This window comes from Dermacentor andersoni, chromosome 8 (assembly GCF_023375885.2).
Source record: "Dermacentor andersoni chromosome 8, qqDerAnde1_hic_scaffold, whole genome shotgun sequence".
Classification (NCBI taxonomy): domain Eukaryota; kingdom Metazoa; phylum Arthropoda; class Arachnida; order Ixodida; family Ixodidae; genus Dermacentor; species Dermacentor andersoni.
In genome coordinates this window covers 137,548,966-137,575,770 of record NC_092821.1, presented here as the reverse complement: position 1 = coordinate 137,575,770, position 26,805 = coordinate 137,548,966, and the positions used below count along the sequence as shown (strand labels likewise).

General features: G+C 45.9%; 1 protein-coding gene and 1 long non-coding RNA gene across 2 annotated transcripts; one reads left to right on the top strand and one right to left on the bottom strand.

The window, feature by feature from the left end:
* Positions 1 to 1,655: 1,655 nt before the first annotated feature.
* LOC129383361 (uncharacterized) lies at positions 1,656 to 10,625 on the bottom strand. The gene is made up of 3 exons (XR_008611271.2): positions 10,466 to 10,625; positions 4,111 to 4,199; positions 1,656 to 2,905 (listed from the first exon to the last, which is right to left on the bottom strand). It is a non-coding gene; the product is annotated as an uncharacterized lncRNA (long non-coding RNA).
* A 2,378-nt stretch (positions 10,626 to 13,003) lies between these two features.
* On the top strand, positions 13,004 to 20,289 carry LOC126525802 (uncharacterized). Its single transcript, XM_050173737.2, has 6 exons — positions 13,004 to 13,093; positions 14,391 to 14,432; positions 14,960 to 15,001; positions 15,092 to 15,107; positions 16,893 to 16,993; positions 19,384 to 20,289. Exons 1-6 carry the CDS (start codon positions 13,090 to 13,092, stop codon positions 20,112 to 20,114), a joined length of 936 nt encoding a protein of 311 aa, XP_050029694.2. The 5' UTR covers positions 13,004 to 13,089; the 3' UTR covers positions 20,115 to 20,289.
* The last annotated feature ends 6,516 nt before the right edge of the window (positions 20,290 to 26,805 follow it).

Here is a 26,805-nt window from a genome sequence, read left to right as displayed (position 1 = left end):
GAGAAACTTGGCTGAATCGAATAGAGCTATCGTGCATAGCAGCGCCACACAATAGCCTCTGAGCCACCGCGGCTGGTTGGCATCTGCAATTTCGTTCACGTTTATTTAAGGATGTCATAAGGCTTCCCAATGTTCCTTGGTGGCCGTCATGCGCTGCGACTGCATCGCATCTCGACGGCTCGACGGCTCTCCAAAGTACAGCAACATAAACTGCTAGCGTTAGTTAATTATTTCGCGCACGATATCGCGCATCTCTCAGGCCATGCTGCGAAGTGCTTCAAGTCGCCGTCTCGAATATGCACTACTCAAGGCGCGCTTTTTTTTTTCCAGCGTTATCGTCCACGTCACGACGTCGATGCTTATGTGAACGTTGAGGTGCATTGTGACAGAAAGCACCCCGAGTGTTCCGCAACGCGTCTCAGTTTCAGAAAAGTCTATATTGCGAGCAGCGTAAGCCGCAGGAGATTCCCTATGCAAAGGAATGGAACGCAACCGCTACGTACTTTGTACCTAGGCTCGTTCGGCCCTGGCATTTCCCGGAATGGGCTTTAAGGAATGAATAAATCCCAACGATCATATCTCTCAAGTCCTGGCTGTCCAGTATGCCCGTGATAGGGCTAGGAGGCTTGACCTCCCGGTCCCAACGTGGGACTAGCCGGGCAAGTGGGAACACCTTGTACGGGACCTAAATAAAGTTCTTTTTTCCTCCTCCGCCTCGTCCTCCACCGTACTTCCTGTTACTTCAGCGCCCATAGAAGTGCGGCAATTTCAGCGCAAAATTTTATTCTCTCTGATACGAAATTCCTTCATAAAGCTCTCGTATTTATTCATTTAAAAGGTGGTCGTGCCCTTATATACTGAATAGAAAGCTAACATTTTCATTTTATCAGTTTGTTTATTATTATTTTTATTTATTTATTAGCTTGCTAAGTTCTGTCATTGGGCTTCTTTACAATACAATGTAGTTCACATTTTAGACATGTTTAACGAAGTCTGATTAAGCACCTTCCAAATCCCGGACGTCAAGTTGAGACGGTGGGGGAATATAGTGGTCGCGTTGTTATCCACCCGGCGTTATTGCCGTGTTTTTTGGCTGATAAGCTCTGTTCTAAACGGTAAAGGTGGCTTGTTTTATTAGTACGGAACCGTAACTTACTAATACAGCCAAACTCCTTTAAAACCAACGGGTTAACCCTTAAACCTATATTAGAGGAGGTTTGTTAAGCTAAAAAAATAGTTAACACAATTAAAGGACGAGAGAAGGGGTAATGGGTGGAGACAAAATACGTGCGACCTTGAAGGCTCGCCACCATGGCTCTTTTAGATATTTTTTTCGCCAAAGATCAGCTAAGAAAACTTCAGCCGAATTAAGCTAGAAGCATGTCATGCGTCAAACATATGTATACATATTTCTTCCTGACACTAATCAACAATCCACCAAATCTATTGGAATATCCGTTATAATGCCAACACTACGCGAAGTGGGCGGAGCCCAATCCCAAGCAGCTGCGAAGGTCCTCCACAAAACCTTATTTAGGCACTGCACGTAGTAATGTCAACACAGGGCTTTTTTTCTTTCTCTTGAATTTCAGATAATGTCTCTAGACAGCACGATCAGCGATGGACTTGCATGCTTTAATGATTATTTACTCACACGCTATCACACTATATACCCCGACATCTACCCGAGCCAGACGTGCAAGGTCTGTAAAACTGAATCGGCAACACTCCCCCACATGCTATGGGAGTGCAAAGATCAATACCAAGAGCTTAATCCCGTGACCCTCTCGTCGAGATGGCACGCCGCCCTGCGCAGCTCCCATCTCGACGACCAACTCTGGGCGACCCAGCAGGCCTACGAAGCGGCGAAGAGGCAAGACCTCGACGTCCCATCGTGGGAGGCCTAGGCCCAGCCGACAGAACTGCTGGTGTTCATTAAAGTTTACTCTCTCTCTCTCTCTCTTCGAACTACCTACTCTCAACCTTCTTGCAAGTCTGGAGGTTGCAATAGGTCAATCGAAATAATGAAATTTGCATGCTTTTCATCAATACACATCATATACGCGTGGACAGTACATCAGTTTTGTGAAATCCCGCAAGTTAGACGAAGGTTCATCAAAGGGAAAATGGTCACCCACACGACTATAGCAGGAAGCTACACAGGAAACCCACGCCGCTTCCACAGAAGGTTTCGCATTTGGAGAAAAACTCATTTGAACTTACTTGTAATGTCCAGTGTCCCTGTGCTTAGAGTTGCCGATTGTTTCGGCTCGTTCCGTAAACTGTTTGCCTCTTTGCCAGCTCAGATGTGAGAAAGACCCCTTCGGAAGAGATGTTGATCATGTGTATTAATTGCCGTTTCGAATTTTTTTTTTTTTTTTTGAACTGGAAAGCTTCGTTTCTTGAAGACCCGTATCGGTGTTTTTTTTTGTTTTTTTATTAACTTTGTGGTACAGTCAGATGGACGACAATTTTCCTTTCCAGACAACATATCACGAAAAGAAGTGCATAATGAGGCACTTTGCACACTTACACCGATTTGCACACTTATGCTGATTTTATGAGGCATATACACCGATTTTACAAGGAGCACACTTTACGCCAATTTTATAGAGAATATGTTCATTTTATGCTTATTTTTTTATAAAGGGTGGCGTAGAAAGCCACTCGTATACTTCCTCAACTAACAACGGCGTGCTGGCGTGCACTAAAGAACGCTAGAACTTGTGAGGATTTGTCTAAACACTTGTAGAGTCCGAGTCGGCAGTGGTCGCTGTCGAAGTATCGGAATTTGTCGCTCCTGAGCCGTCCGTGGACGTCGGTGCATGGCCAGGGATATTAGGGGGTTGGTGGTCGTCCGGTGTGCTCTGACGCTTTGGTCTAGCCAGGGCTACTTTCTTGTCACCTGAATTAAAGATCAGCCTGCTCAGCCATTGGTTCTCCGCACGAATACACAAATCACTGGTACTTGTTAAGAGTATATACATAGTGCTGGGAAAGGAAGAACAACAGCGCAGCTGTCGCGTTCCCAGCGGATGCCCTACGAATGAAGTCACGTGACTGCTTCCCACTAGACAAGCACCAGCGCTAACAGAGACAAGGACGAAGACACGAGGTAGGAGGGTTCACAACAAGTACGAGCGCTCCCGTGTTGCGAGCCTGCCTTGTTTCCTTCGTACTAGTCTGCGTTAGCGCTGTTGTTTGTTCGAGCGTGAATGTACACCAATTTGGCCAAGTTTCTCTACACCACTTTAGGGATCACTTCCGCTACCTTATATGTAGAAATGCGCGCTCGTGCGCACGCTTTGGTTAAGAGGAAAGAATGGACCACGTGACCTTATGCGCTGAGAATGTATGGAAGGATGAAAAGCTTGGAAGGAGGCGTGCGCACCCGCCGTGGTTGCTCAGTGGCTATGGTGTTGGGCTACTGAGCACGAGGTCGCGGGATCGAATCCCGGCCACGGCGGCCGCATTTCGATGGGGGCAAAATGCGAAAACACCCGTTACTTAGATTTAGGTGCACGTTAAAGAACCCGAGGTGATAGAAATTTCCGGAGTCCTGCACTACAGCGTGCCTCATAATCAGAAAGTGGTTTTGGCACGTAAAACCCCATAATGAAATTAATATGAGGCGTGACGGCGGTGCCATTGAAGACAAAAAAGGAAAAATAGCGCCACGCGTGATCTTGTCACCGTAGGCTTTAGGGTTTCCCGCCAGTCTGAGCCATCTCGGCACGCGTTCTTCGGAAAAGACGAGTGCGACAGCAACTTGCGGCTGCCGCAGTCACATACGTTTAAAAAAAAAAAATCGGTATCTCTGCATTGAAAGAAAATACTGAAATTTCGCAAGTTTACCTCTCGAAAAGTGCATCGAGTGCTTAGCAAAGCGCCCGAACAAGTGCCCGTCGATTAAACCCTACCGCCAACCAAACGCACCGCGCCGATGCTGCGTATAGCGTAAGGTCACGTGTTGTACCGAGTATTTCGAGAGAAAACGCGAAGGGCTATGGTTGCACGCGTAGGCATGGCCTCCAAAGGCTGCCCGCGTGGCGTGTCTCCATCTCCTAGTTTACTTCGGCATTCCGCGGCAAAACGCTCCGAGTTTTTCACCTGTTAACAGGGCCAAGGTGAGTACTATGCAGCACAGGAGAACCACAGCGACGACGGCGTAGTACAGCAGGCGGTGCCCGCCCCTGTGACTGCACGAATTCGAAATGCGCGTTCGTGTTTTAAAGAGTTGCTTCTCGCACTTCCTAGAACAAAACCCAATCTCTCTAGCGTGCGCACCTCTAGCGTTTATTTTAACTTTCTTCGTTTCGTAGCGCCGCACAATCTGTTTGCTTTAGTTTGTTTTCTTTAAACCACTAACGCGCGGTCTTGCTTTAAGTTTAGAAGAGCGAGTTGCGTTACCTTCACTGGTCGTTATGCCTACAGTGTATTCTCGAACAATCGCCGTTACCGTTCTATATGAGTATGTACGACGTCTAGCCTTGTCCCCCTAAGCCAAACGTGCACGATTCACCACCAACGTGCCTGCTTCCCGGTTGTGGTCAATTATTTTGTTTAGATTTCCCGCTTAAGCTCTCAAATTGTTATGCTTCAATATATGCTACTTCTCTCTGTTTTTTTAGATTGCGCACTTATTAGACAGCCCATAGGTAACAAGGGCAGCCATCGAGGTTATTTTCGAAACGCCCAAGTGGCAACGTGTCCTTACCGCCTGGGCCTAACCACTGAAAAAAAAAAAAAGAAAAGAAATAGCATTAGTTAAAGAAATGCAGCGCCGACTAATGTTACAATGAAGTCGTGGTCAGCCCTGCCTTACAGTCAACGTCCGGCGGTCCACGATGGACTCCTGTGGGTATAACGTACAGAATATAAAAAAAAAAGCTTTACCACATTCCTTTTAAATGGATTTCTACTTCAGGTATTGATTTCGATTTCTTCATTAAGATGCATGCCAAAGGTATGAGTGCTCTCCCGCGTCAGCTGTCGAAGCTATCTGAATGGAATTTGTTGAATTTGAGAGGAAGCCCTTCCTCGCGCGGACTATCTAAACCCATGGCATTGAAGAAACCGTTTCGCTTGGCTTCCAGTGCACCAAATACGATAAAATATATGGCATTAAAGATTGTTAGGGCCTGCCGACTGTGCCAAGTAAATATTTAATCGACGCCGTCGATTGACTTACGAAAATGTTGTAAAATTAGAAAACATTAAAAAATCTCTAGTATCAAGTTCACAACTCAGCAGTAGATGACAAATGTCACAATTCTGCAACCGCCAACTACTCGTGCATTCAAAGCGGACGAAGTTGGTGTAATGCAAGCCACCTTGAAGAGTATCATTATGTAACGCGCGAGTTGAAATTTGCTAACTCTCGTAAACATTGTAACAATGTCACGGGAGTTGTTGTCTTATGTATTACATTTTTCCACTTCAGATATTCGAACAGATGCAGTTTACAGAACTGTGGTATCTGTTCTTGGTGCAGAGTTCTGCATTTTTAAACTTCGTGGTTAAATTTTGTTTATATTGCCAATGTTTGACAATTTTCATAAAAACTCGATGCCCTAAATGAAAGGTTTCGTGGTCAATAGAAATCAATTTTGTCTCGTAAACGCATACACGCAACAAACTTTATTCAAATCTGTTGAGTGGTTCATAATAGTTGTCAACTGCCTTCGTTAACAACTTTCCAATAAACACCGGTTCTAAGTGAGCGTCTCACCTGTCAAGTCTTTTTTCACCCCTGCCTTTAAACTGCCCATATGTTGACGACCAGTTGAGTGGTTGTCTCATGTGACTATTCCTGCGTTCTAAACGCACTTCAATACTGAACCCCGAGTTAACCCTGAAATGATGCTTCCTCTCAAGTGGGAAAGCTGAAATACGCATAGTGTTGCGAGTGCAGCTTGTTAGATGCTCGATATTTTTACAGTAATTGTGTAAAATAATAAATGAAGGAAAAAAGAAATTGAAGCACGAACTGTAGCGCTCCATATCAACCACCTATGCTCACAACAAATGCGGCAGTTCTTAAACACATAGCTGTGAAGATTGTTTTAAAATGGAGAACTGTGGTACATTAGTTTCTAGAGCTTGCGCACAAAGGATACACTATTTTCGAGAGCCTCGCGAAAGTCCCGGTAACAAATTAGCTTTGCGTTTCAGATTTTGTGTAGTACATGTACGAATTTTGGCTGTCATATATATTGCAACAGACGTGTTGGTGCTGTTTTCAGAATCGTGATGTTATTATGAGTGAGTTCAAATGTCGTGAATGCCTTTTTTGTTTTAATTGAGCGGTTATTGGAAAACTATCCAGAGCTTTATTTACAACAAATGTTGAACCGAAATGGAAATGACGCTGTCGTGTCCTTATAAACACGAACGAGCAGATACCTCGGATAAAAATGTCCGTCAGACATCTTTATATCGGAATAAGCGCATATTAGCACGTCCGTGGTTTGCGCATTGAATAAAAGTGTGTGAATTAGGTTTGAAATTTCAACAGGGAAAGGAATACCAGGTGCGGAAGTGTACGGTAACATTTCCATGTACTGGAGTCATATTCGCGATTATTACATTCCAGTCCTTTTTTAATTTTCCTGCAGAGTTGTTCTTTTCAAATGGGCTGTAAGCTGAGAAAGAAAAGCAACATTTTGACGTTTACTGTGTTTAGCACCACAATTTTGTCAGCTTTTTATTGACTGCGTTTTCATGCTTCGAGCTGGCGGCGGCTGCCTATCGAGCCTTCGTTTGGCTTCGGTCGGTCGACTTTTGTATTCTAGTACTTTATCTAACAAGCATTATTGCTCAAAGGGACTGGGCGTAACTGGGATTTCAAATGCATTGCAGTTGAGCACGATGTGCTTCAGCGTCTTAAAAAAAGGAAAGATCAGAATCACCTTGGGGAGTTAAACTTGACTCCTCGTCTGCAAAAGAAAGTTGAGACGTTACAATGATTACATTGGTCGTGTTTAATCATGGTACTGAAGAGCGCACAAGAACACGAAGAGACCAGTGCAGGATGAACGCTTGTGCTGTCTTTGCAAATCCGTTCTGCGGAAGCCCACAAGGTGGGGAAAAGCACGTGAAAGGGAAAGATTGTCATCCACCCGAATTGTAGCACGAAGCTACGAATGAAACCCGTACAGGTTTCTCAGAACGAAAACCTTGCAGTTGAAGGAAAATTCGTCCTGGTCCCGACCAGGACCAATTTTCTTCAGCGGCGAGGTTTTGTTTCTGAGCAACCTGTATGGGTACTGGGCAGGATGAATTTTTCTTCAACTGCGAGGTATTCTCTCTGAGAAGCCCGTATGGGTTTCCTTTGTAGCTTCGTGTTACAATTGGGGTGGATGCCAATTTTTTCCTTTCTTGTCCTGTTATATGTGGATTTGTTTGCGCTCCAATGCCTTAACTATACATACATACATACATACATACATACATACATACATACATACATACATACATACATACATACATACATACATACATACATACATACATACATACATACATACATACATACATACATACATACATACATACATACATACATAAAATGAGGAAGCGCTTGAAAATTTTGTCAAGATAGGCTATATTGCTGTCCTTGGCGTAAAGTCTAACAAAATTTATACTGTATTTTGCTCACAACGACGCGATTGCTGTCGTGAAGACGGGAACTGTTGCCGTGTAAAGACGACAAGTTCGGAACCAATATTTCTGTCGTATTTCGAGACACTCTGTCGTCCTCTTATGATGGGACGAAATCATCGCTCATCTGGAGAACTTTTTGAAGCGAAACGACAGGACAAGGCGCTTGTTCGCAATTGAGACACTTATGGAACAGGCTTCACACATTACGCAAAAAAGTGATCGCACATGTGGAGCAGCGCATGCCTGTCGTTTCTCTTTATTTTGTCTTTGCGTTGCCCTTCAAAAAAGTTCGCAAGATGAACGCCAACCAATTGTAGCCCGTTTTACCATCTTGCTGAAATCGTAATTCCACCTCGTTACTGTATCGTATACGCTGGTCTGGGTTGTTAAGAATTTGCGGGAATAGTTGCTAATTCTACGGGAATTTCATTTAACCAATAAAGTCGAGCGTATGGTGAAATTCCCAGAGATGGTAGTTAACGTTATGGGTATTTTACCATGCGCACGACTTTATTGTTCAAATAACGGCACGGCTTCTCTGGTCTTGCGTGGTGCCTTGCTCATAGTGCAATCTTTACAGTTCACTGAAAAATTATTATGACGTAGTCCTCATGGTGACATGGCGGCGAAGGTCGTCAGAATAGCATATGAACGGACGCGTGCACAAGCTAATGATTTGTAAAGACATGAAAAAGAAAGAAACGAACTTTGGAGACGCAGTGACGTCAGTTTCTTAAAACTGAACGTATGAGAGCTTCGTCGGTGCTTTTGCCAAAGTGGTAGTTAGAGCTCCAACCAAGGGATACTCGACACCTTCGGCAGGGCAATTGAAAGAGACAGACATATATTATCGTAGTTACTTCTTTTTACGTAGCTCTTTTTTGTTTAGGCCCATCGCTGCTTTGGCACACCGATTTACTTCACCTCCGGAACGCTGTCACGCCCTGCTGAAGAAGTTCGAGATTCCGGTACGGCTGAGCTAAAGGCACTGTGAGAAGCGACGATCAAGAAAAAATTTAGCGCGCTCGTTGTGCTTTTGTCTGAGCTACGCGGAGATCCATGACACGGTCTGTTCCATGCTAGATGCACGCACAAACACGACGATGGTCGCGGAACGGCAAAAATAAGTGCGTGTTTTCCTCAACGAAGCGATTAGGCTACCCAACAGCGATTGCTGTGGCCACATGCATTGCCATTCGGCCCAACTAAAGTCTCGCTGATTTGCAACGATGCAGCTTTTGGAAGCCCAAGTAAGTTCAAGGACGACGAGGAGGACAAGAGAGATGAGAACAAATACTGTGGATGCATTGCGGGCTACCCTCGGTTACATTTAATTGTAAGCCAGGGTACGATTTTATCCAATGCCATTCCAAACTCGAATAAAAGTGGCCATAACGGAAACAAAGCATTCTCGAGGCTCATGTATGAAGGCGGCAAATGGAATGCGTGGAAATTTTAAATGATGCCTTAAATTGAGCTAGTTGGTACGGCAACGTTCTGCCAATTGCGCGGTACATTTAACGCGAAGGACAAAAATAAACGAAACGAACAAACATGTGGGACACGTGTTTGTCTGTTTCACTTTTTTTGTCCCTTGCGTGAAAAGTACAGTGCAGTAATCAGAACGATGGAGAGCGTGCAATCACGTGATACCATATCTAGATAGTAAATGCGCTCTTCGGATTCAGTATATGTACGCACGCCCTCAGCCAATCGCAGTTCGCTAACAGCCACGAACTCGGCGCTACTTCACCACAGAAAGCTCAATTATTTCAAGTGTGCGCGTTGCGAAGTTCAACCGCGTGACTTCTCTCACGTTCTCTCCAAGGCAGTCGGAATGGCAGCAGGACCAAATTCAAGCTGTCCTTGCACCGTGGACACTTATTCAGAAATGCACTTTAAGTTGAAGCCCAGGCTTGACTCGACTGAAATGACGCCTGTCGTGAACGCACCAAAAGAAACGCAATGAGCGTCTTGGGCGAGTTCGCATAAGGCGTCATCTATATAATGTCAAGCATGAGCTTCATTAAGAGGAAGCTTTAGCTCGGGTGCTCCTATCTAAATACATGTAAAAGGAGCATTCGTTTTTCTCGGCAACCACTGCACCAAATTTGACGGGGTTTGCTGCATTTAAAAGAAAAGCTTAAAATCTACTCACTGTTGGTTTCGAATTTTCGATTTAGGTCGTCAAATTTTTATAAAAATTTTGCAAAAATCGCAAATTTTCAGAAAACGAAACTATCAAGTTTACAACTCCGTAATTTAGCAAGAAAAAATGATGTCGCAATTCTGTGAATTGTACCTGATAGCACATCTAAAGAGGACAAAATTGATATGGTACACATGTACCTCAAAAAATGGAGTAATGGGTAATTACAACTTTTGCAGAACCTTCGTAAACAACGTAACAAATTCACGTAAGATGTAAACTGACATATCAAATTTGTCCGCTTTGAATGGTCTAATGGATGCTGTTTACAGAATCGCGATATCTGTTCTTGATGCAGAGCTATTAGCTTGTAAACTTCGTGCTTCTATTTTTTCAAACGTCTGAATTTTTGAAAATCCTTTTAACAAAATTCAAGCCCTAAATCAAACAGTCACTAGAATTTAACTTTCTCTCTCAAACGCAACAAAGTTCATTAAAATCGGTCCAGGGGTTATTTCAGAAAAACGTTTTTGCGTTTTTACATGTATTTGAATAGGCCGCGTCGGAGTTGGGCCCGAGCTAAAGCTTCCTCTCGAGGCGCATTTCTGAATACGGGGGTTAGTTTCCAAACGTGAAAAAGCGCAGGCTTACCCATGTTGAGAGGTTGCGCTGTTGCTCCAGCGCAGAGACGCCAACGGTTGCTGCAGTGTCGGGATCCCTCTTGAATGTCGTCGCGTAGAGGTGGGTCGCTGACCGAGACGTGTGATGAATCGGCTGCATCGGCGAGGAGACGTGGTCTTCTTGTTCCAAACCTGTGACACTTACCCACTACTGGGATTAGCCGAAGAAAATCGTGGCGATAACCCGCAGAAAGTTTGTGATGATGATGATCCCTTATTTAGGGGCAACAACACTCCGGTGGAGAGGCCACGAACCGGGTGGTAGTACGATATTTAAACACAAGGGGAAAAAGTAATCGAAGATGTGAAATAAGCCGAAAATATGTTAGTAGAAATAGTGTCTAACAAGGTAGTGAGAGAAGAGAGAGCAACAAGAACTCAACATTACAAATGCCTAATCAGCATTAAAATGCCTAATACCAAGTCAAGAAATATTTTATGCAGCAACTCTCTTCATCCTAACAACTTACTTTTGTGATTGTAATAATAATTCACTTGGCTATTGTACTATGTTATATTACTCCTATTTTTATTCTATTGTAAATTTGCATTACTTGTTCACTACAGAAGTTTTCTTCGCAATTTTTGTCTTACTAAACAGCTTTATATTCTTCGCGGGCGGTTATCGACCTGGTGGAGTGTAATATTTAACGCAGTCTTCCTTAGGGAGGAGAAGCGCAGGAAATATTACCGTGATCTTTATTTTTATAAATTCTGTAATAAAATAGACGTAGTTAAGATACCATCGCCCTACATCTGTGCGTGTAGAAATGTAGTTGTGAAACGCGACATAGTAGGCTCGTGTTCCTTGCCTCCGTCTGTAGGTGTGTACAGAATTTTAATGCGAATTGCATCCTAGGGTTTATCGAAGCAGTTTTATCTTTCCTTGCCTCAAACTGTTTTCTCGAAGCCTCCAGGACTGACGCGAGCGACCTCTCACTTCAGTTTTTGAAAAAAAAAATTTTTTGATTAAGAAGACCCGTGCATTGTAATTTCTTCCATTGATCAGCTGATATAAGCCTTCATTTCGGTACGCAAACTGAACGACTTACGTAGACTGAAGATATTGAGAATCCATTGACGACGATTATGAATGTAAACGAACAGCGCGAACAAACGAACGAGCCAACAAACGTCCTAACTTTCTGCTCTTCATTTTCATTTACTGAGGTCCACACGTCTACTTAAAGGGCAACTCTGGCGTTTTCTTTTAACCATATCAGGATATTGTCACTTTCAAATGGCATTCCCGGTCCTGTCACCGTTAGGATGATTCACTTTGCTTAGAAATGCATCAGTAATTTAAAATAACCAATAAGCGAGATACCGAAACCGAAACGGTTAGCTGATACGTGTGACGGCACGATGAGTCGATGACGTCATACCCTACATTACGATAATGTAAACACGCAGAACGCGTGCTAAGCACGCAGTACACTTGGCTCTAACGCCGAATAAGCGAAGCTGATGATGTCTGCTGACGACTCAATGAGCTTTCACAGAGTTTCCGAACTAGACAGCGGCGATGTAAGCGAGGATTTCAGCGGCAGTGGCGGTGTAGTCTCTGACGTCACAAACACATGGTGGCCAGTAGAAAGTCGTCAGTCGAGAACGCAACCAATCTTTAAAATTAATTTTCAGGAAAACTAAATGACCTGCAGCCATATAGTTTGGCACCGATAATCAGAGTGCAAAAGAGAACATATATTGAAAACTTTATAAATGTCAGTGGACATCGAAAAATCGCCGGAGTTGCCCTTTAGTTCTACTCTTTTTTCTCCTATTCCCAGTAGAACTAAAGGGCGACTCCGGCCCTTTAGTTCTACTGTTTTTTGTCCAATTCCCTGCATCGACTAAACCCCTCCCTGCAACTCCGACCTCCACTCGGACTTCCTCGACGTGAAGCTACGCTTCTCTGTCGCCTTTGGTTAGGAGTTGCCTTCACAAAGGCATACTCTACATTAATTGGAGTGACTGATAGTGGAGCATGCGAGGTCTGTGGCACGGAAGAAAACATCGACCACCTGCTGTGCCACTGTCCACGATACACCCCTGAGAGACAAGAACTTGCCAAAGCTTTTCATAAACTGGACAATCGGCCGCTTTCTGTGCAGGTTCTGCTGGAACACCGCCCCTATCGCCGGTCGGCCCATAAAGCGGTGAATGCACTTTTGTGCTTCTTAAGGACGACGGGCTTGTGCGACCATCTGTGACTATTAATGCAATTTCTGTAAGGCCACATACGTCAGTGAACTCACCGCAATTTCCTTCTTTCCTTCCCTCCTCTCTCTCCCTGTTATCTTTGTCTTCCCCCTTTTCCATTCCCCCGGTGTAGGGTAGCCAACCGGACGTTATGCTGGTTAACCTCCCTGCCTTCTGCTTATCTCTTTCCCTCCTCCTCCTGTCCAATTCCCGCGCTTCTTGGCCAATTGGTTCGTAATGGGTATGTGCCATAATTTGAGGTCATCGTCGTCATCATCATCATCATTACCGCGTCACGTTCATCCTGGTCAGCCGTGCACGGCCTAGGCGAGCCGTTTTGTCACTGGCAACGGTTGTTGTCTCGCTACCGGGTCAACAACACAACTTCTCGACATGGGTGAGCCTGTGCTTTCACGGTCATATATTATTGGGCGTCAGGTCTAACGTTAGCCAAGCTGTTCAACGACAAAATGTATTTTATTTTTAAATGCGGTGCAGGACACGATTCTAAGACATGCGTAATTGTTCGGTCGTCAGACCTCTGAAGACAAGCACCGTAGGTCTTGTAATTGTATTTTTGGCTATGGTGTTGGGCTGCTGAGCACGAGGTCGCGGGATCGAATCCCGGTCACGGCGGCCGCATTTCGATGGGGGCGAAATGCGAAAGCACCCGTGTACTTAGGTTTAGGGGCACATTAAGGAACCCCAGGTGGTCGGAATGTCCGGAGTCCCCCACTACGGCGTGCCTCATAATCAGAAAGTCGTTTTGGCACGTTAAAGCCCATAATTTAATTTTAATTAATAATTGTATTTTGCACCGTGTATTTAACATTTTTGTTGTTGTTTTTCTTGTTGTTCGGCTTGGATAGCATTCTGCTCAGCAGCGCGCAATGACCACTGCGCAACCACGGCCTTTCATTTTGATGTAGACGTCGCACATACCCGGGCTGAGGCATTGGTCAAGAATTGGGAACGGCTCTCACCCCAGGCTTAAACGACGGGTGACGGCGTGCTACAGGTTTACTGCAAATATTGATAATATAAGAAAAGGCGCCAGTGTTTCAAGTAGGCTGCTTAGCCCCTAGTTACGCGTATATTATGCACAAGTTTTTTTTTTTAGTTGGAGACGTTAACAGCCTTATAATTATTTAGCCAAATCCGACAGCTACTTTGTCGCAAGCTTACTGTCTGTGCGTAGGTTCTAACGGTACCACTTTCAATTTTGTCTTTCAGAAATTCTTGTGCGCGCGATTTTTTTTCTTTCTTTATTGATATTGTGGCTGACGCATTCCATCCCTAAGAGTCCTACGAATTTCGACATCAGCAACTGTCACTGAAGCTAACGCTTTAGATTACGATGCAAACCACCGGGTGAATAACGTTGACATCTTTGTTTGTCGTTAGTGTTATTTATTGCCATGAACTTGACACAAACCAGAGCTGAAAAACGTAGGAAAGCAGATTGTAAAGTACAGAAGGTAAATAAAAAAATAAGAATTTCCTAGTTTTTATGTAAGATAGTTGGATAAGAGCATTGCATTTGTTTGCACGGTCGCCTGATACGAGCTTTTTCCTTCATTGCCCGTGTACATGAAGAGGGACACCATAGCATAGTTTCTGGATAAAGTTGCCTTTAAGGATTTGAAGTTGTGAGGCGCACAATTCAATCTTGCCCTACGTGCTTACCTCCACAGAACAGGCCGAGAAAGGAGCTCGACACTCGTCTGTCTCCGAGAGTAAGCATTGCCGACTGCCATTGGGCTGTTCCTTTAATTCTCGCTGAACATTGAAGAAATAATTTTCTTTATTCCGATTATATACATGTATGACTAAACTCAAGTATTTTTAAAGCGCCAAGTCCGCGCGTGAGGAAATAAAGCGAATAGTACAGTGTAGGCCAACAGAAGTGGTAAACGTAGTTGTAGTAGTAGCAGCAGCGTCAGTAGCGGAAGAAGTAGCAGCAGTTCGCAGCAGAAACAACGGCCTGTAGTCGCAATAATCGTAGTAGTTGTAGTAGTAGTAGTAGTAGTAATAGTAGTAGGAGTAGTTAGCGAAATTGGTAGGGGTAGTTGTAGCAGCCGCAGCACCAGCAGTGGAACAAAAAGGGAGTATTAGCTGGCAGAAGTTGTAGAAGTAGCTCTAGTGTAGTAGCAGCAACACCATTAATTGTAGATGTAGTGTACAGAAGTGGTAGTTGTTGTAGAAGTAGCTCTAGTGGAGTAGGCGCAGAATTCAATCTTACCCTACCTGCTTACCTCCACAGAACAGGCCGAGAAAGGAGCTCGGCGCTCGTCTGACTCCGAGAGTAAGCATTGCCGACTGCCATTGGGCTGTTCCTTTAATTCTCGCTGAACATTGAAGAAATAATTTTCTTTATTCCGATTATCTTTTTCAGGGGGTCAAGCGAGATTGTGAGTACACAAATACGTCTGTAATTAGAATGCGTCCGAAAACTTCGCGTTATTTCCGGATTGTATAATACAAGTACATAGAGAAAATAAAATAAATATCAGAAGTTCATTTCGGAAATAGAGCTGGAAGGAGAGATGGTTATTCTCTTCAAATTCACCTTTATGCGCACTGTATACATGTATGAATAAACTCAAGTATTTTTAAAGCGCCAAGTCGGCGCGTTTACCTCGTACACGTTTGTTTTCGTTCGAATATTACGTGTTGTGTGAATCTGTTTGGCGTCAAATGCATTATATTCGAGGCTGTAAAATATAAAGAGCAAAGCCAAGAGTATTGTTACATTCACTGTCTTTATCGAAAATTGAATGCAGAAGATGCATCAATAAGCAGCAGTTGAAGAAAAGAAAAAAAAAATCTGGGAAATTGGGAACATATCAAGAGACAGTTTTACATCAAATGCTGTTATGTAAATATTTGACGGATTTTACCCGAGCTTGAACTTGAATTCCCGCAGTCAGCGCAGTACTGTTGGTAATATTAGCAGCAGCAGTAGCAGTTGAAACTCATGGAGAAGTTGCGGCGTCCTAACCTTGGCTAGCTGGTCATAGCTGGTCCCCGCTGGCAGCGTCGTTTGTGCGCCTGTTCGGCGCTCCAGCTCGTCTATACACGTTCTCCCACAAGGTGCATACTAGTAGCAGCAGCCTGCAGCCGTAATAGACGTAGTACAGTCGTAGTAGCTGTGGTAGTAGTGGGAGCAGCAGTAGTTGCAAATAGTAGTAATAATGCTAGTCAGCAGAGGAAAGACAGCGAGGTTAACTAGAGAATGCCACCGGTTTGCTACTCTGTACTGGGGAAGGCTAAATGCAGTATGAAATAAGTGAGGAAATAAAGCGAATAGTACAGTGTAGGCCAACGGAAGTGGTAAACGTAGTTGTAGTAGTAGCAGCAGCGTCAGTAGCGGAAGAAGTAGCAGCAGTTAGCAGCAGAAACAACGGCCTGTAGTCGCAATAATCGTAGTAGTAGTAGTAGTAGTAATAGTAATAGTAGTTAGCGAAAATGGTAGGGGTAGTTGTAGCAGCCGCAGCACCAGCAGTGGAACAAAAAGGGAGTCTTAGCTGGCAGAAGTTGTAGAAGTAGCTCTAGTGTAGTAGCAGCAACACCATTAATTGTAGATGTAGTGTACAAAAGTGGTAATTGTTGTAGAAGTAGCTCTAGTGGAGTAGCAGCAACACCATTAATTGTAGATGTAGTATACAAAAGTGCTAGTTGTAGTAGTAGTTGCTGGTGGCAGCGGTAGCAGGAATAAGTAGTTATAGCAGTATAGTTAACAGCAGTAAGTACTGTCGGTAGTTTTAGTACTTTTCAGGACAACATTCATTTGGGCTAGATGGTGCATACTTGAAAGAAGTCCTGTGAAGAAGCCCGCTTGTCCTGTGTCGTTCTCCCCACTTGTGATCGTCTTAGTTGGCGCTGTTCCTTCCTAATTTTAGTACTTTTGTCGGGAAAAGAAAGCATAGAGGGAAATGCCGTGGTCTCTGTATAACTGCCTTACCTCTGTGGCCCATGCAGAGGTCAACGTACTCCGAAGTGTGCCTGTAAGAAGACGTAGGGGATGGGGTGCAACAAGGGCTGTTCGTACTGGGACTCTCTGAAAAAAGAAATGAGTCAGTCGGTTGCTCCGACAAGAGGAGTCGCCGGTAGTCACTCTCTTTGTATGTGCACATGCACCAAGCGAAACCTGCCTTCTGTGCCAGCCACGGGAAGCTCACTTAAATCTGTTACAGAGAGCCGAGCCAGAGGAAGTGGTTGTTCTACGGGGGCTGCGCCATCATCGCCTTACTCCTCCTCGCCGGCATAGTGTTCGGCCTGGGCCTCCTAAAAACGAGTAAGATATTCACAACTGCACGCGATTACAATGCAGTCGCTGCTCTTTTTTTTTGTTTTTTTTTGCTTCGCGGCTTGAAGTATTCGTTGGTGACAGCTCGCCGCCGCACTGGGGTCAAAATGCAGTGCGAGTAAGCTGCAATAAACGATGGCGGAATGTACACGTACAAAGCAAGTAAATTTGGGGGGGGGGGGGAATCGTGTCGCTCTAGAGCGATGCCGGTGGTGGCAAGTTGCACGACGGAACGCCGCTGGCGTTATGCTGAGCTTGGTTGGGCCTTGAAACCACGTGATGTACAAGTGAGAATATAAACGTCGCTGCGCAGCCGATATAAGCAGCATGCTGTAAAAAAAAAAAAAGCGGAAGAAAAAATTTGTTGCCCTTACACTATGTCAAGAAGGATAACCACCAAAGCTGTATTGGGATGACTATATTGACAACTATATTGATTTACGTGGTTATTGCCTTACAGATTGAATAAGGACACACAGACGTAACTTCGTAGATTTTATCGCCTTTGTCTCATTCGTTACCACAGTGATCATACCCTTGTGGTCACTGTGGTACACCGCGATCGGTTGTACAGCTGTGCTGGACACGTTCCTGGCAGAGGTTAAAGCTATACACGACCGGTGACGCGTGGTTGGCACATTGACGTCCGTGTAGCACTCAGTTCCAAACCGTTCCCACAGGCAGGATACGGTCCACTTGCCGTCGGGGCGCGCTATATTAGGTCGACGTTAAGGTCGACGATTGGTGGGTGCACTATTGCTTTTTATTATGCTTTTCGACCCTCCAATGGGAGCGAACGAGTGCCGCCAGCCCACGTTCTATATATGGCCATGAAGGTCACGCGTCATAATATGGTCCATAATATGATAACCAGAGCGACCGCCGCGACTGATAACATCGCGCGGAAATGGTAACGCACATTATACATAGAAGGGAGATGATAACGTTCAGAGCGTTCGCCCCCATCGGTATGCGGCCGCCGTGGCCAGGTTTCGATGGGGGCGAAATGCGAAAACACCCGTGTAACTTAGATTTAGGTGCACGTTAAAGAACCCCAGGTGGTCGAAATTTCCGGAGTCCTCCACTACGGCGTACCTCATAATCAGAAAGTGATTTTGGCACGTTAAACCCCATAATTTAATTTTAATAACGGCTGTTGAAGACACACAAACCACCGTGAAGGTAATGTACTGACTCGGTTTTTATGTGCGGTTCCATAATGGCAGCGGAGTTCGCTGGCCGCAGTAAGCGCAAATAAAGATAAATTACTATATTAGCTATAAAGCCGGGATACGTGGAGCGTTTTTCTCGGCGAATCTCGCCCAGCAGAAAACTCCGCGGCGGCGTGACGCCCAACTTCCGCTGGCTGGGGATACATGGAGCGAAAAAGCGGCGGATGTCGCCTCAGTGTGGACAGACAAGGCGAAACTGCTTTAGTCAACATGGAATGCACAAATAAAGTTTATAGACCTTTGCTCTTTCTTTGCAAGAACAAACCGCAAAAGAAAAACCTTAAGCCTTTGTCTAAACTTCATTTAGCTGCTTTTACCAATGTATCAGTACATTTTGTGCCTGTTTAGCGGAGAGATTGCGTTTGAAATAAGCGGTATGGCCACGCTGGTGCGTAATCCGTAAATATTGACGTACAGACGTGTCTCCGTCTTTGTAATCTTTATAATCTTTGTAATCGACCCTTCCACTATCCCACAATATGTGACGCTTCTGCACCGCGCAGATAAGCTTATCGTTACATTCCACTCGAGCTATATAGGTCGTCTCTGTGAAATCTTTACACCGGTGAAATTGCGGGCACAGGAAGACCTTGCGGCCGCGGAATGACGAGCCTGTGCGGAAGCGGCTCAGCTCTGTAGGTCTGCTGACAGGCTTATAGACTGAGTGTCGCGGAGGGCTTTTAGGATGCTAACTCCACACATTTCCACACTATGCCTCGCCGCCATAGGTTGTCTAGGTGTATGTCCACGCGAGCTGCCTTCGAAGTCATGGCCATATCGCCAACACAAAGTGGCAAGCCCGCGAACAGAGAAGCGCGCGCGCGAAAAGCAGGTGCTAGCGATGGAGACGGAAGTGACGGAGATGTCGGCCAGTGAGCCATGATTGGCTGCCCTTGCTGGCCGCTTCCGGCAGCGTCCGACGACGTGCGACAAATATCTGGCGGGTCCTGATCGGCCGCGGCAGCGGGCATTTTTCTCGACGCTGGACGTCGAATGCGCGCCATCGGCCGAAAATCCCAGACTTGCCGCCATAAGAAGCGCTCTATGTGTCCCTGCCTTAAATGCTACGCGACCACAAAAAGCACAGAAAAGATAAACTCTAATCTAAATTGCTTGTCTTTCTTTTTTCTTTTTTTTCCCCTTCAGGTGGCCAGGAGAGAGTTGCGGCTAAGAAAAAAGAGGCGCCCTCTAGGCACATAAAGCTTCACGCAACAAAGAATCCGCGCAAAACATCGAAAGCGCCAATGCCGGAAATAGAACCTGTTACTGCATCGGTTCCGGAAGAAAAAGCCATGACTGTAGCGGTTTCGGAAGACGAAACGTGGACGGCATCGGTTCCGGAAGAGGAAACCACGACTGCAACGGTTTTCAAAAGGAGAATGGGTACTGCATCGGTTTCGGAAGAGGAAACCATGAGCGCAATGGTTTCGAAAGAGGAAACTGTGACTACAATGGTCTCGGGAGAGGAAATGGGTACTGCATCGGATTCGAAAGAGGCAACCATGAGAAGAATGGCTTCGAAAAAGGAAACTGTGAATGCAACGGTCTCGGAAGAGGAAATGGGTACTGCATCGGTTTCGGAAGAGGGAACCATGAGTTCAATGGTTTCGAAAGAGAAAACTGCGACTGCAACGGTCTCGGAAGAGGAAGTGCGCACTGCATCGGTTTCGGAAGAGGAAACCATGAGTGCAACTGCTTCGGAAGAGGAAAAGGGGACTGCAACGGGAACTCCGCCGCATGCCATGACAATGGCTGGGAAGGTCTCGTTCGAAGAGCCTTCGTCAACTGCCTCGACGATGCCCCCCAAAAGTAATCGTTCTCACGTTCTCCACTCTAAACATTTGACTGCACTCGAGGGCAACTTCCCGTGGCAGTGACTGCAAGGGCCGATCTCCTGCACCTGTGTCACTCCGCCAAGTAGTCCGCCGGAGTTTGGACAGTGCTTTCGGTTTCTTGGAGAAGATGCTGAGATCGGCGTGGCTCCCACGTGCAGTGGTCTCGAATTTGCCCAAACTTGGAAAATAAAAGCGAAATGAGTCGCTATTAAAATTACGTAATGTGTTTCATATATTTCTTTATTTTTTTCTATATATACACTGTAGTAAATAACACGTTTAGGTTTTATGTTGCCCAGCTTAAGCTAACGGCAATTACACTTTGGAACTATATCCAGGAGCGCTGTTACTTCCGCGCTCATTGCCTCCGTACTTTTGCCTTCATTGCCACGGAAAGTTGTTCGCAAATATAAACGCAACCTTATGCGGCGTCGTGAGCACTGGTAATGCACGCTATACTTACGACCCTCAGTGCAAAGACGATCATCACTCACTAAACTCAAATGAGGCTGCTTCGAATCCCGTCGGAGGGTAGCATTTGTGAACGCAAGCTTTCGAAAGGTAATTTTGTTAGTCTATTAACTTGCGGAACGTCGTCATCACGCTGTGGGCCAAGGCGGGCATTCCCTTCGTCAACGCACTGCGCATGCGCAACTTTCCTGCCGAGTACGTTATGTCACGTTCACTGAAGCGTATAAGCGGTTCGTGACCTGCAAATGCCGCAACGTTAACGAAAGGCACCCAGGAAGAATCGCGGTTGTAATTCTGACCTCTCGAAGGCCCGTTCGCTGCGTCGGCACCGACACCACGCATCGCGCTTCCCCGGCATTCGACGCCGCGTGCGAGATACATGCGTGAAAGGTTAAACGACCTCCAGAGACGCGCATTGCTTTCGCCGCTTGTCCGCAGTAAGCATACTAGCTCTACGGCAAATCAAAACGCCGAATCCAAGTGGACGTGCCGTTTCACTCCGCTCGATTTGTTCGGCCGCTGTGCAAGCCGGAGCCAAGGAAGCGTTTTAGCTCCTGCTGCCGGGTCTATACGATCGGTGTGCGCACGCACTTTTAAAGCGGCTAACAGAAATTTTGCACAAGGCTTAGTCGTCCTTCAAGCGAACAATATCCTAAGCAACACCGATGATGGAAATATTCTTTTATTGACAGGTAATGGAAATTGTGAAGGCGCCCCTAGTCCGGTGCTCCTGTGACGTCTTCAGCGATGACCCGTGCCCGTCGGATCAGTGCCCAGTGGACCTCGGAAGCAGCCGTCGCGAAGGGCGCCTTCCCACTGCTCTGTAGTTCGGGTTGCAAGAAGGATGCGGAGAAGGGATGGGAAGCAGGGAGCGGTGCATTGTACCGTAACGTGCAAGGTGGTGGGTGACACGCCACATCCTACTCAAGCGTCGGTAGCGCGGGGGTTACAGGATGTGCAGGAAGGGGAGATTGGGAAATGTGTGGGTCTACATTCGGCGATGTGCGACCGCCTCCTCTCAAGTGAAAGTCTCCGGCGAAGGTTGGCACAGCCGACGCTGGCGTGTGTAGTTCTGTGTAACCTCGCGATATGCGAGACCGAAAAATCCTAAACTGGCACAACTCACCTGGACACCAGCCCACTCACCTCTCTCTGCCCGGCAACGAAGCTGCCTACATACATAGCTTGAGGATTCACTAGCCGAGCGACAGGACAGCTGCCGGAGGAGTTAAGGACGGACGGTCTCGTTCGCTTTACTACTACGTCCTACAAACATACAAACTGTCGCGGTCCACTGTAACCAGTAGGAAGGAAATTCGTAAGCAAATGACTAGAAGTACCTTGGGTGAGGCTGCAAGCTGGCACTTTTCCTAATCCGTCAATATTACGCAACATTTATCCAGGCGAATATGCTATAAACTGTACGTTATCTGCTAAAAACCAACAAACCTGTTCCATGTCGTCCGGGCAAGCCCCAAGGAGGACAGAAGAGAAGTGACTGCCAACGGACAGTGCGAGAGCATGTTGCTCAGCACCGGCCCTGTTGTCTAAGACAAGGTCATTTCCCGAGCTGAGAAAGCCGCAAAGGTGCGCGAGCTCATGGCTGCTTAAAAACGCTGCCTCCGGCACTCTAAAAATCCTTCTTTGGCAAATTAAGCTTCTGCTGCCCCCCTGCCCCCACTTTAGCATTCCTGCTGAGTAAATCTGTGCATTACCGCAAGCTGATGCATACAGTGGTCTGCGCTGAATGGATTGTAGATGTCAAGCGAAATCTTTCTAACCCTTTTAATGGGCGCTGACGAACGTCAACAGTTTTTCTTTTTCCGTCTGTTTCGCCTTATACGTCGAGGTACGACGCCTGTAGCATCGCTTTATCAATTGTTATCACTTTACCTCCCCTCCCCTCTCTTCCCAGCGTCGGGTAGCAAACCGGGTCTTCCCCTCTGGTTAACCTCCCCGCCTCTCCCCTTTCCTCTGTCTCTCTCTCTAGCATCGCTGCAGGCGCCAGTCACTCATTTGCGCTAGCGTTGTGGCACGCTTATTTTCTTCCTGCTGCACAGCAGCAGTTGTGCGATCCGTTAAGCTAGATCAACCCCAGCATACTGTCAAAACACCGTGCGAGTAATTCGAGTGCAAACTACCTTGCTGTGGCTTACAATGCTTCCCTTTTCGTGTGAAACTGCCATTTTTTTTTAAATTTAGAGACAAGGAATGCTCAAAATAGTGAAAAATAAATCATCGTTTAATCTCCCCATTCGCCTCTCCGACCCATTGAAGAACAGCCTTTCTAAAGTAAACATTTAAAAAAATGCACACTTGAGGATTTCACGTGTGCATCAGCAATAATCGGCCGATATTTTGAATGTATTTCCTTTTTTATGTTTTTTTATACCTTCTGTTCTCTGTACATCCTCATCGTTAACGGCATGCGCATATCAGCGTCGCATAGCGTATTTGACAGGGGCAGTAATGACCGCCGGGTGTAAAGAGAAGGAAAATAATGTTATTCGTTGGCGTAATGCAAACGCTCCGCGGAGTTTGTATAGCGGGGTAATCTACTAATCTAGACTGGTAAAATTCCGGCCGCCTCTCCAACGCGCTAATATGTGAGCGGGGAATCGGGTGGAAAGGGTGGAAAACGTTTAATTTGGCAGATTTACAAAGCACTGTCACATTGTACAAGGCTGAAAACCCCGGCTCTCCGCTCTTCCGAAAATGTCAACGGCTCTCAGGGTTGCTTGACCTGGTCCCCGAATACAGCTATGTTTAGAGCTGAAGCTCACAAATATATACACGCAGGCTCACCGCCCACCAATGCTTACCCCTTCCTCTGCACGCTGAGCAACAAATTCGGCAGCCAGAGTAAGGTGCCGCCGGACGGCCTGTGCGACTTACTCTTCTATGACTCCCTCTACCGAGATGGCCGGAACCAACTGGGTAGTCCCTACGACGAAGGCTTTGAGCGATTCCTGGCTCTTCCCCGAATGATGAACACCACCGGCATCGGCGTGTCCCTCGAGTGGGTGTTACTCCATTACGCATGAAAAATGTCGCAGAATACCAGACGGGACATGAGAAGGTCGACTATAAGCGCCGACACTCTTGACCCACTGAGTACCATATATACTCGTGTAAGGGCCTCACTTTGTTTTTTGTTTTTGTTTTCTAGAATCTTGGCTGGGTGAGGCTCTGACACGAATCAGGCCGATGACGGCCCGCTTAAAGGTTCGTACTGTTTCCACAACTGTAGCGGAGGGTAAGATGGGCGCAAATCACGTAACGCTGCAGTAAACGACCTCAGATGCCGGCCCATCGTCCCTGACCAGCGCTGACCCAAACAGGGCTCCCTTCTCTATGCACGAAATGCCACCGATCTGACTGGAAACAGCGGAGACGACGCACCACAAAATTAAATAATGGCGTGGCCTGAGTGGCGTCGACTGAAAAGCAGTGTCATCTAGCGGCAAAGGACCTAACTTCGCTTTCCTGTGGCACGTTTTCACCTTTCTTTAAATATTGCCCTCCAGAGTGGGGGAGCGGACCTTGCACGAGAATGTTCGGTAGGCTTCCATATGCAGCAACACTGCAATGCTCTAAGAAGCCTACGTGCAAGCGCTGATTAGCGTACAGGCTCCCTACGACACTGACAGACAGCCACAGCGCCTCGCGGGGGCGCTGCGGCGCCAGTTGCGGGCGCCACCTACAGCAGAAAATTTACAACGGCCGGGTGTAAAGCGCGTGGTCCTCCTCCATTTCGCTGCACTGTCAAAGCAAAATTTTCAGCCCGCTACATGGTGTACATATCGAACGACATGTACACCATCTGATCTGGATCAAGCTGAAACAGTTATTGTGGGCGTTGAAACGTCGTGATATCACATTTAGCCCTACTTCGTTACACTTACGGCACGGAGCAAGCCATGAAAAAAAAATGCTTGTGCGAAGGAACTGCGCCGTCTCTGTCACGTTTTCTTTTCTTCCTGCAACAGATTTTAAATGTCTCTAAGGCAAAATATATTTTCATATGGCAATTAAGCAACTAAATAATCGTGACGACACGCCCTTCTTCAACCGAATGTTGGTCTTTTCACGAGAATCGAAAATAAAGAAGCGGCCCCGTGCAACGCGAGAGCGGGGCGCAGTTAGCGAAGCGACAGGCCGAGCAGACGGGCATGCACACCCGTGAAAGTTCGCCTTGGTCCGGCAGGGGAATGGCGAGCGCTGTCGTCGGCGGAGAAAACTCGGCGCGGTCTCGTCTTTTGAAACGGCGCCTCCAGGTGCGCGAGCTGCAAACTTTCTGCCAATCCACTGTCCTCCTCTACACCACAGTCTGCATCGAGCACCGCTTGTGGTGAAATTCGCAGTCTAAATCACGTGCCTCTGCCTCCGAGATATGGGTCGCACCCGTACAGTTTCATACAATCATTGTATAGAAAACTCTGCGGTCGCACCTGCATTCGTCACGGAAGCAACTAGCGCCGGACGGGAACGATAACATGCGGCTTATGTGATTGCGCACACATTATGCTACTTTTTCTTGTCAATAGGAAGAATGCAGATTGAAGCTGAATATAGCGTTACAATGTAAGAACATTAAATCTAGCTTTTCGAGGGTGCTGACACTATCGTCTGCTGCGAGCGCCATCACTTTGCGACTTCCCTGGCATATAGAAAAAGCTGATTCAGTAAGAAAACGAGGGACGCGTTTAGGTATGAGCAGTGTTGACTGTAACAATGATGGCCCTGTGATGTGCCAACGTTGCTCAATGCGAGCTAATTAATGTGTTCGCACGTTGGGCCTACTTGAACTAGGGTACTGTACTGCTATATGTTCCTATAAAAATGAAACCGAACAGAATTCAACATAACATGGCAGGAACGCAAATTGAAAATTTGGAAATCATTTCAACTTCTAGTTGAGGTCAAGGAAAGACAGTCTTCCTGAGCGAGGGGGCGAGGGAGGGGTCTATGAACTGTATAATGTAATGTAAGAGTCACGCTGGAGGCACGTATGATGGACCTCAACAACAGGTTAAGTAGCCTTCCAAATTTTTTTCATCAGCTGTTATTATTATTGTTGTCCTTGTTATTATCATTACCATTATCATAATCCTCGTCGTCGTCATCATAGTCACCAGGTGGCCCCAGTAGCACTAATATTTAAACTGCATATGTCCAGGATTGGCCCTCGAAAAAAAGTTGGAAACACATATACACCATATGGAAAAGTGGGGGTAACTCGCCGTAACAGCCTTCGTCTTAAATACAACAGCGAATCTCCGAATATAAAATAAACTAGTCAAATTTGTCCAGGGGTCATCGTGTCCCAAAAGCACTGGTATTGCCGTTATAAAGAGGCGTCCCTGTTATGACATCAGTTCCGGAGAACACGTTTAAGTCTTTTTCGCGCTCTTTTATCTGTTTCTCATGCCCATACATATGACGCACAAGACGCTTCAGACAAGATTACCCAAACCACAAAGTGCAAAATCAAAAAAGCTTGCTATATAGCGCAAAAAATACGTAATTTCGAGACACGTATGGCTCACAAGACAACTCAGACAACAGGCTTTACAAACAAATTGAAACATTTATAACTTGATATCGCAAGAAAAACAAATAAAACAAATAAGTAGAAAAATTTTATTCTCCACGCTAAAGCATCCAGCAAGAAGAGGGCGCCGGTTTCCTGATAATCATATCTTATGCCTTTATGCAGCGTGCAAGATGGCTGCTTTGTGGATGTTCTACAACGCTCCCCAGACGTCCTTGAGGCCGATGCCATACTCGGCATCGACGAAATGTGGGACCGCGGGATCTGCCACTTTGGAATTCTCAGCATCAGGGAGAGTTCCAGTTTGGACAGGAACCTTGTCGCAGCGTACACGAGGGCTTTACAGGCAATGAAACATATAGTGCATCGCCATTTCCTTCTCTCCCTCAATGGCAGTTTCCTCCAAATTGGCCGCTCAGGATAAACTCCAAGATAGTTTATTCTGGTGAAGTAATTTTTCATAATTCAATTTGCATTAGTTTTGTTTTTTTTGCAGGAGATACCTATATTATCTGTAGATGACTTGTTTACTTGTTAATCGATATAACTACTTCAGATATAACCTCTTAGCTATCTCCTATAACTGGCGCTATGCGAATTTTTTAGTGTACTGCTTTTCGCGACTGTTCAAGTTTTGTGATAATAATGTGTGCCTATAAACCCCAAAACATACGATCAAAACTCAGAACCTCTCCCCCCCCCAAAAAA

Excerpts from the sequence above, each read along its gene's own strand:
- LOC126525802 (XM_050173737.2), top strand. Across the intron at positions 14,433-14,959 it reads ACACTCGTCTGTCTCCGAGA|AACAGGCCGAGAAAGGAGCT; the intron begins GTAAGCATTGCC and ends TTACCTCCACAG. Across the intron at positions 16,994-19,383 it reads CCTGGGCCTCCTAAAAACGA|GTGGCCAGGAGAGAGTTGCG; the intron begins GTAAGATATTCA and ends TTTCCCCTTCAG.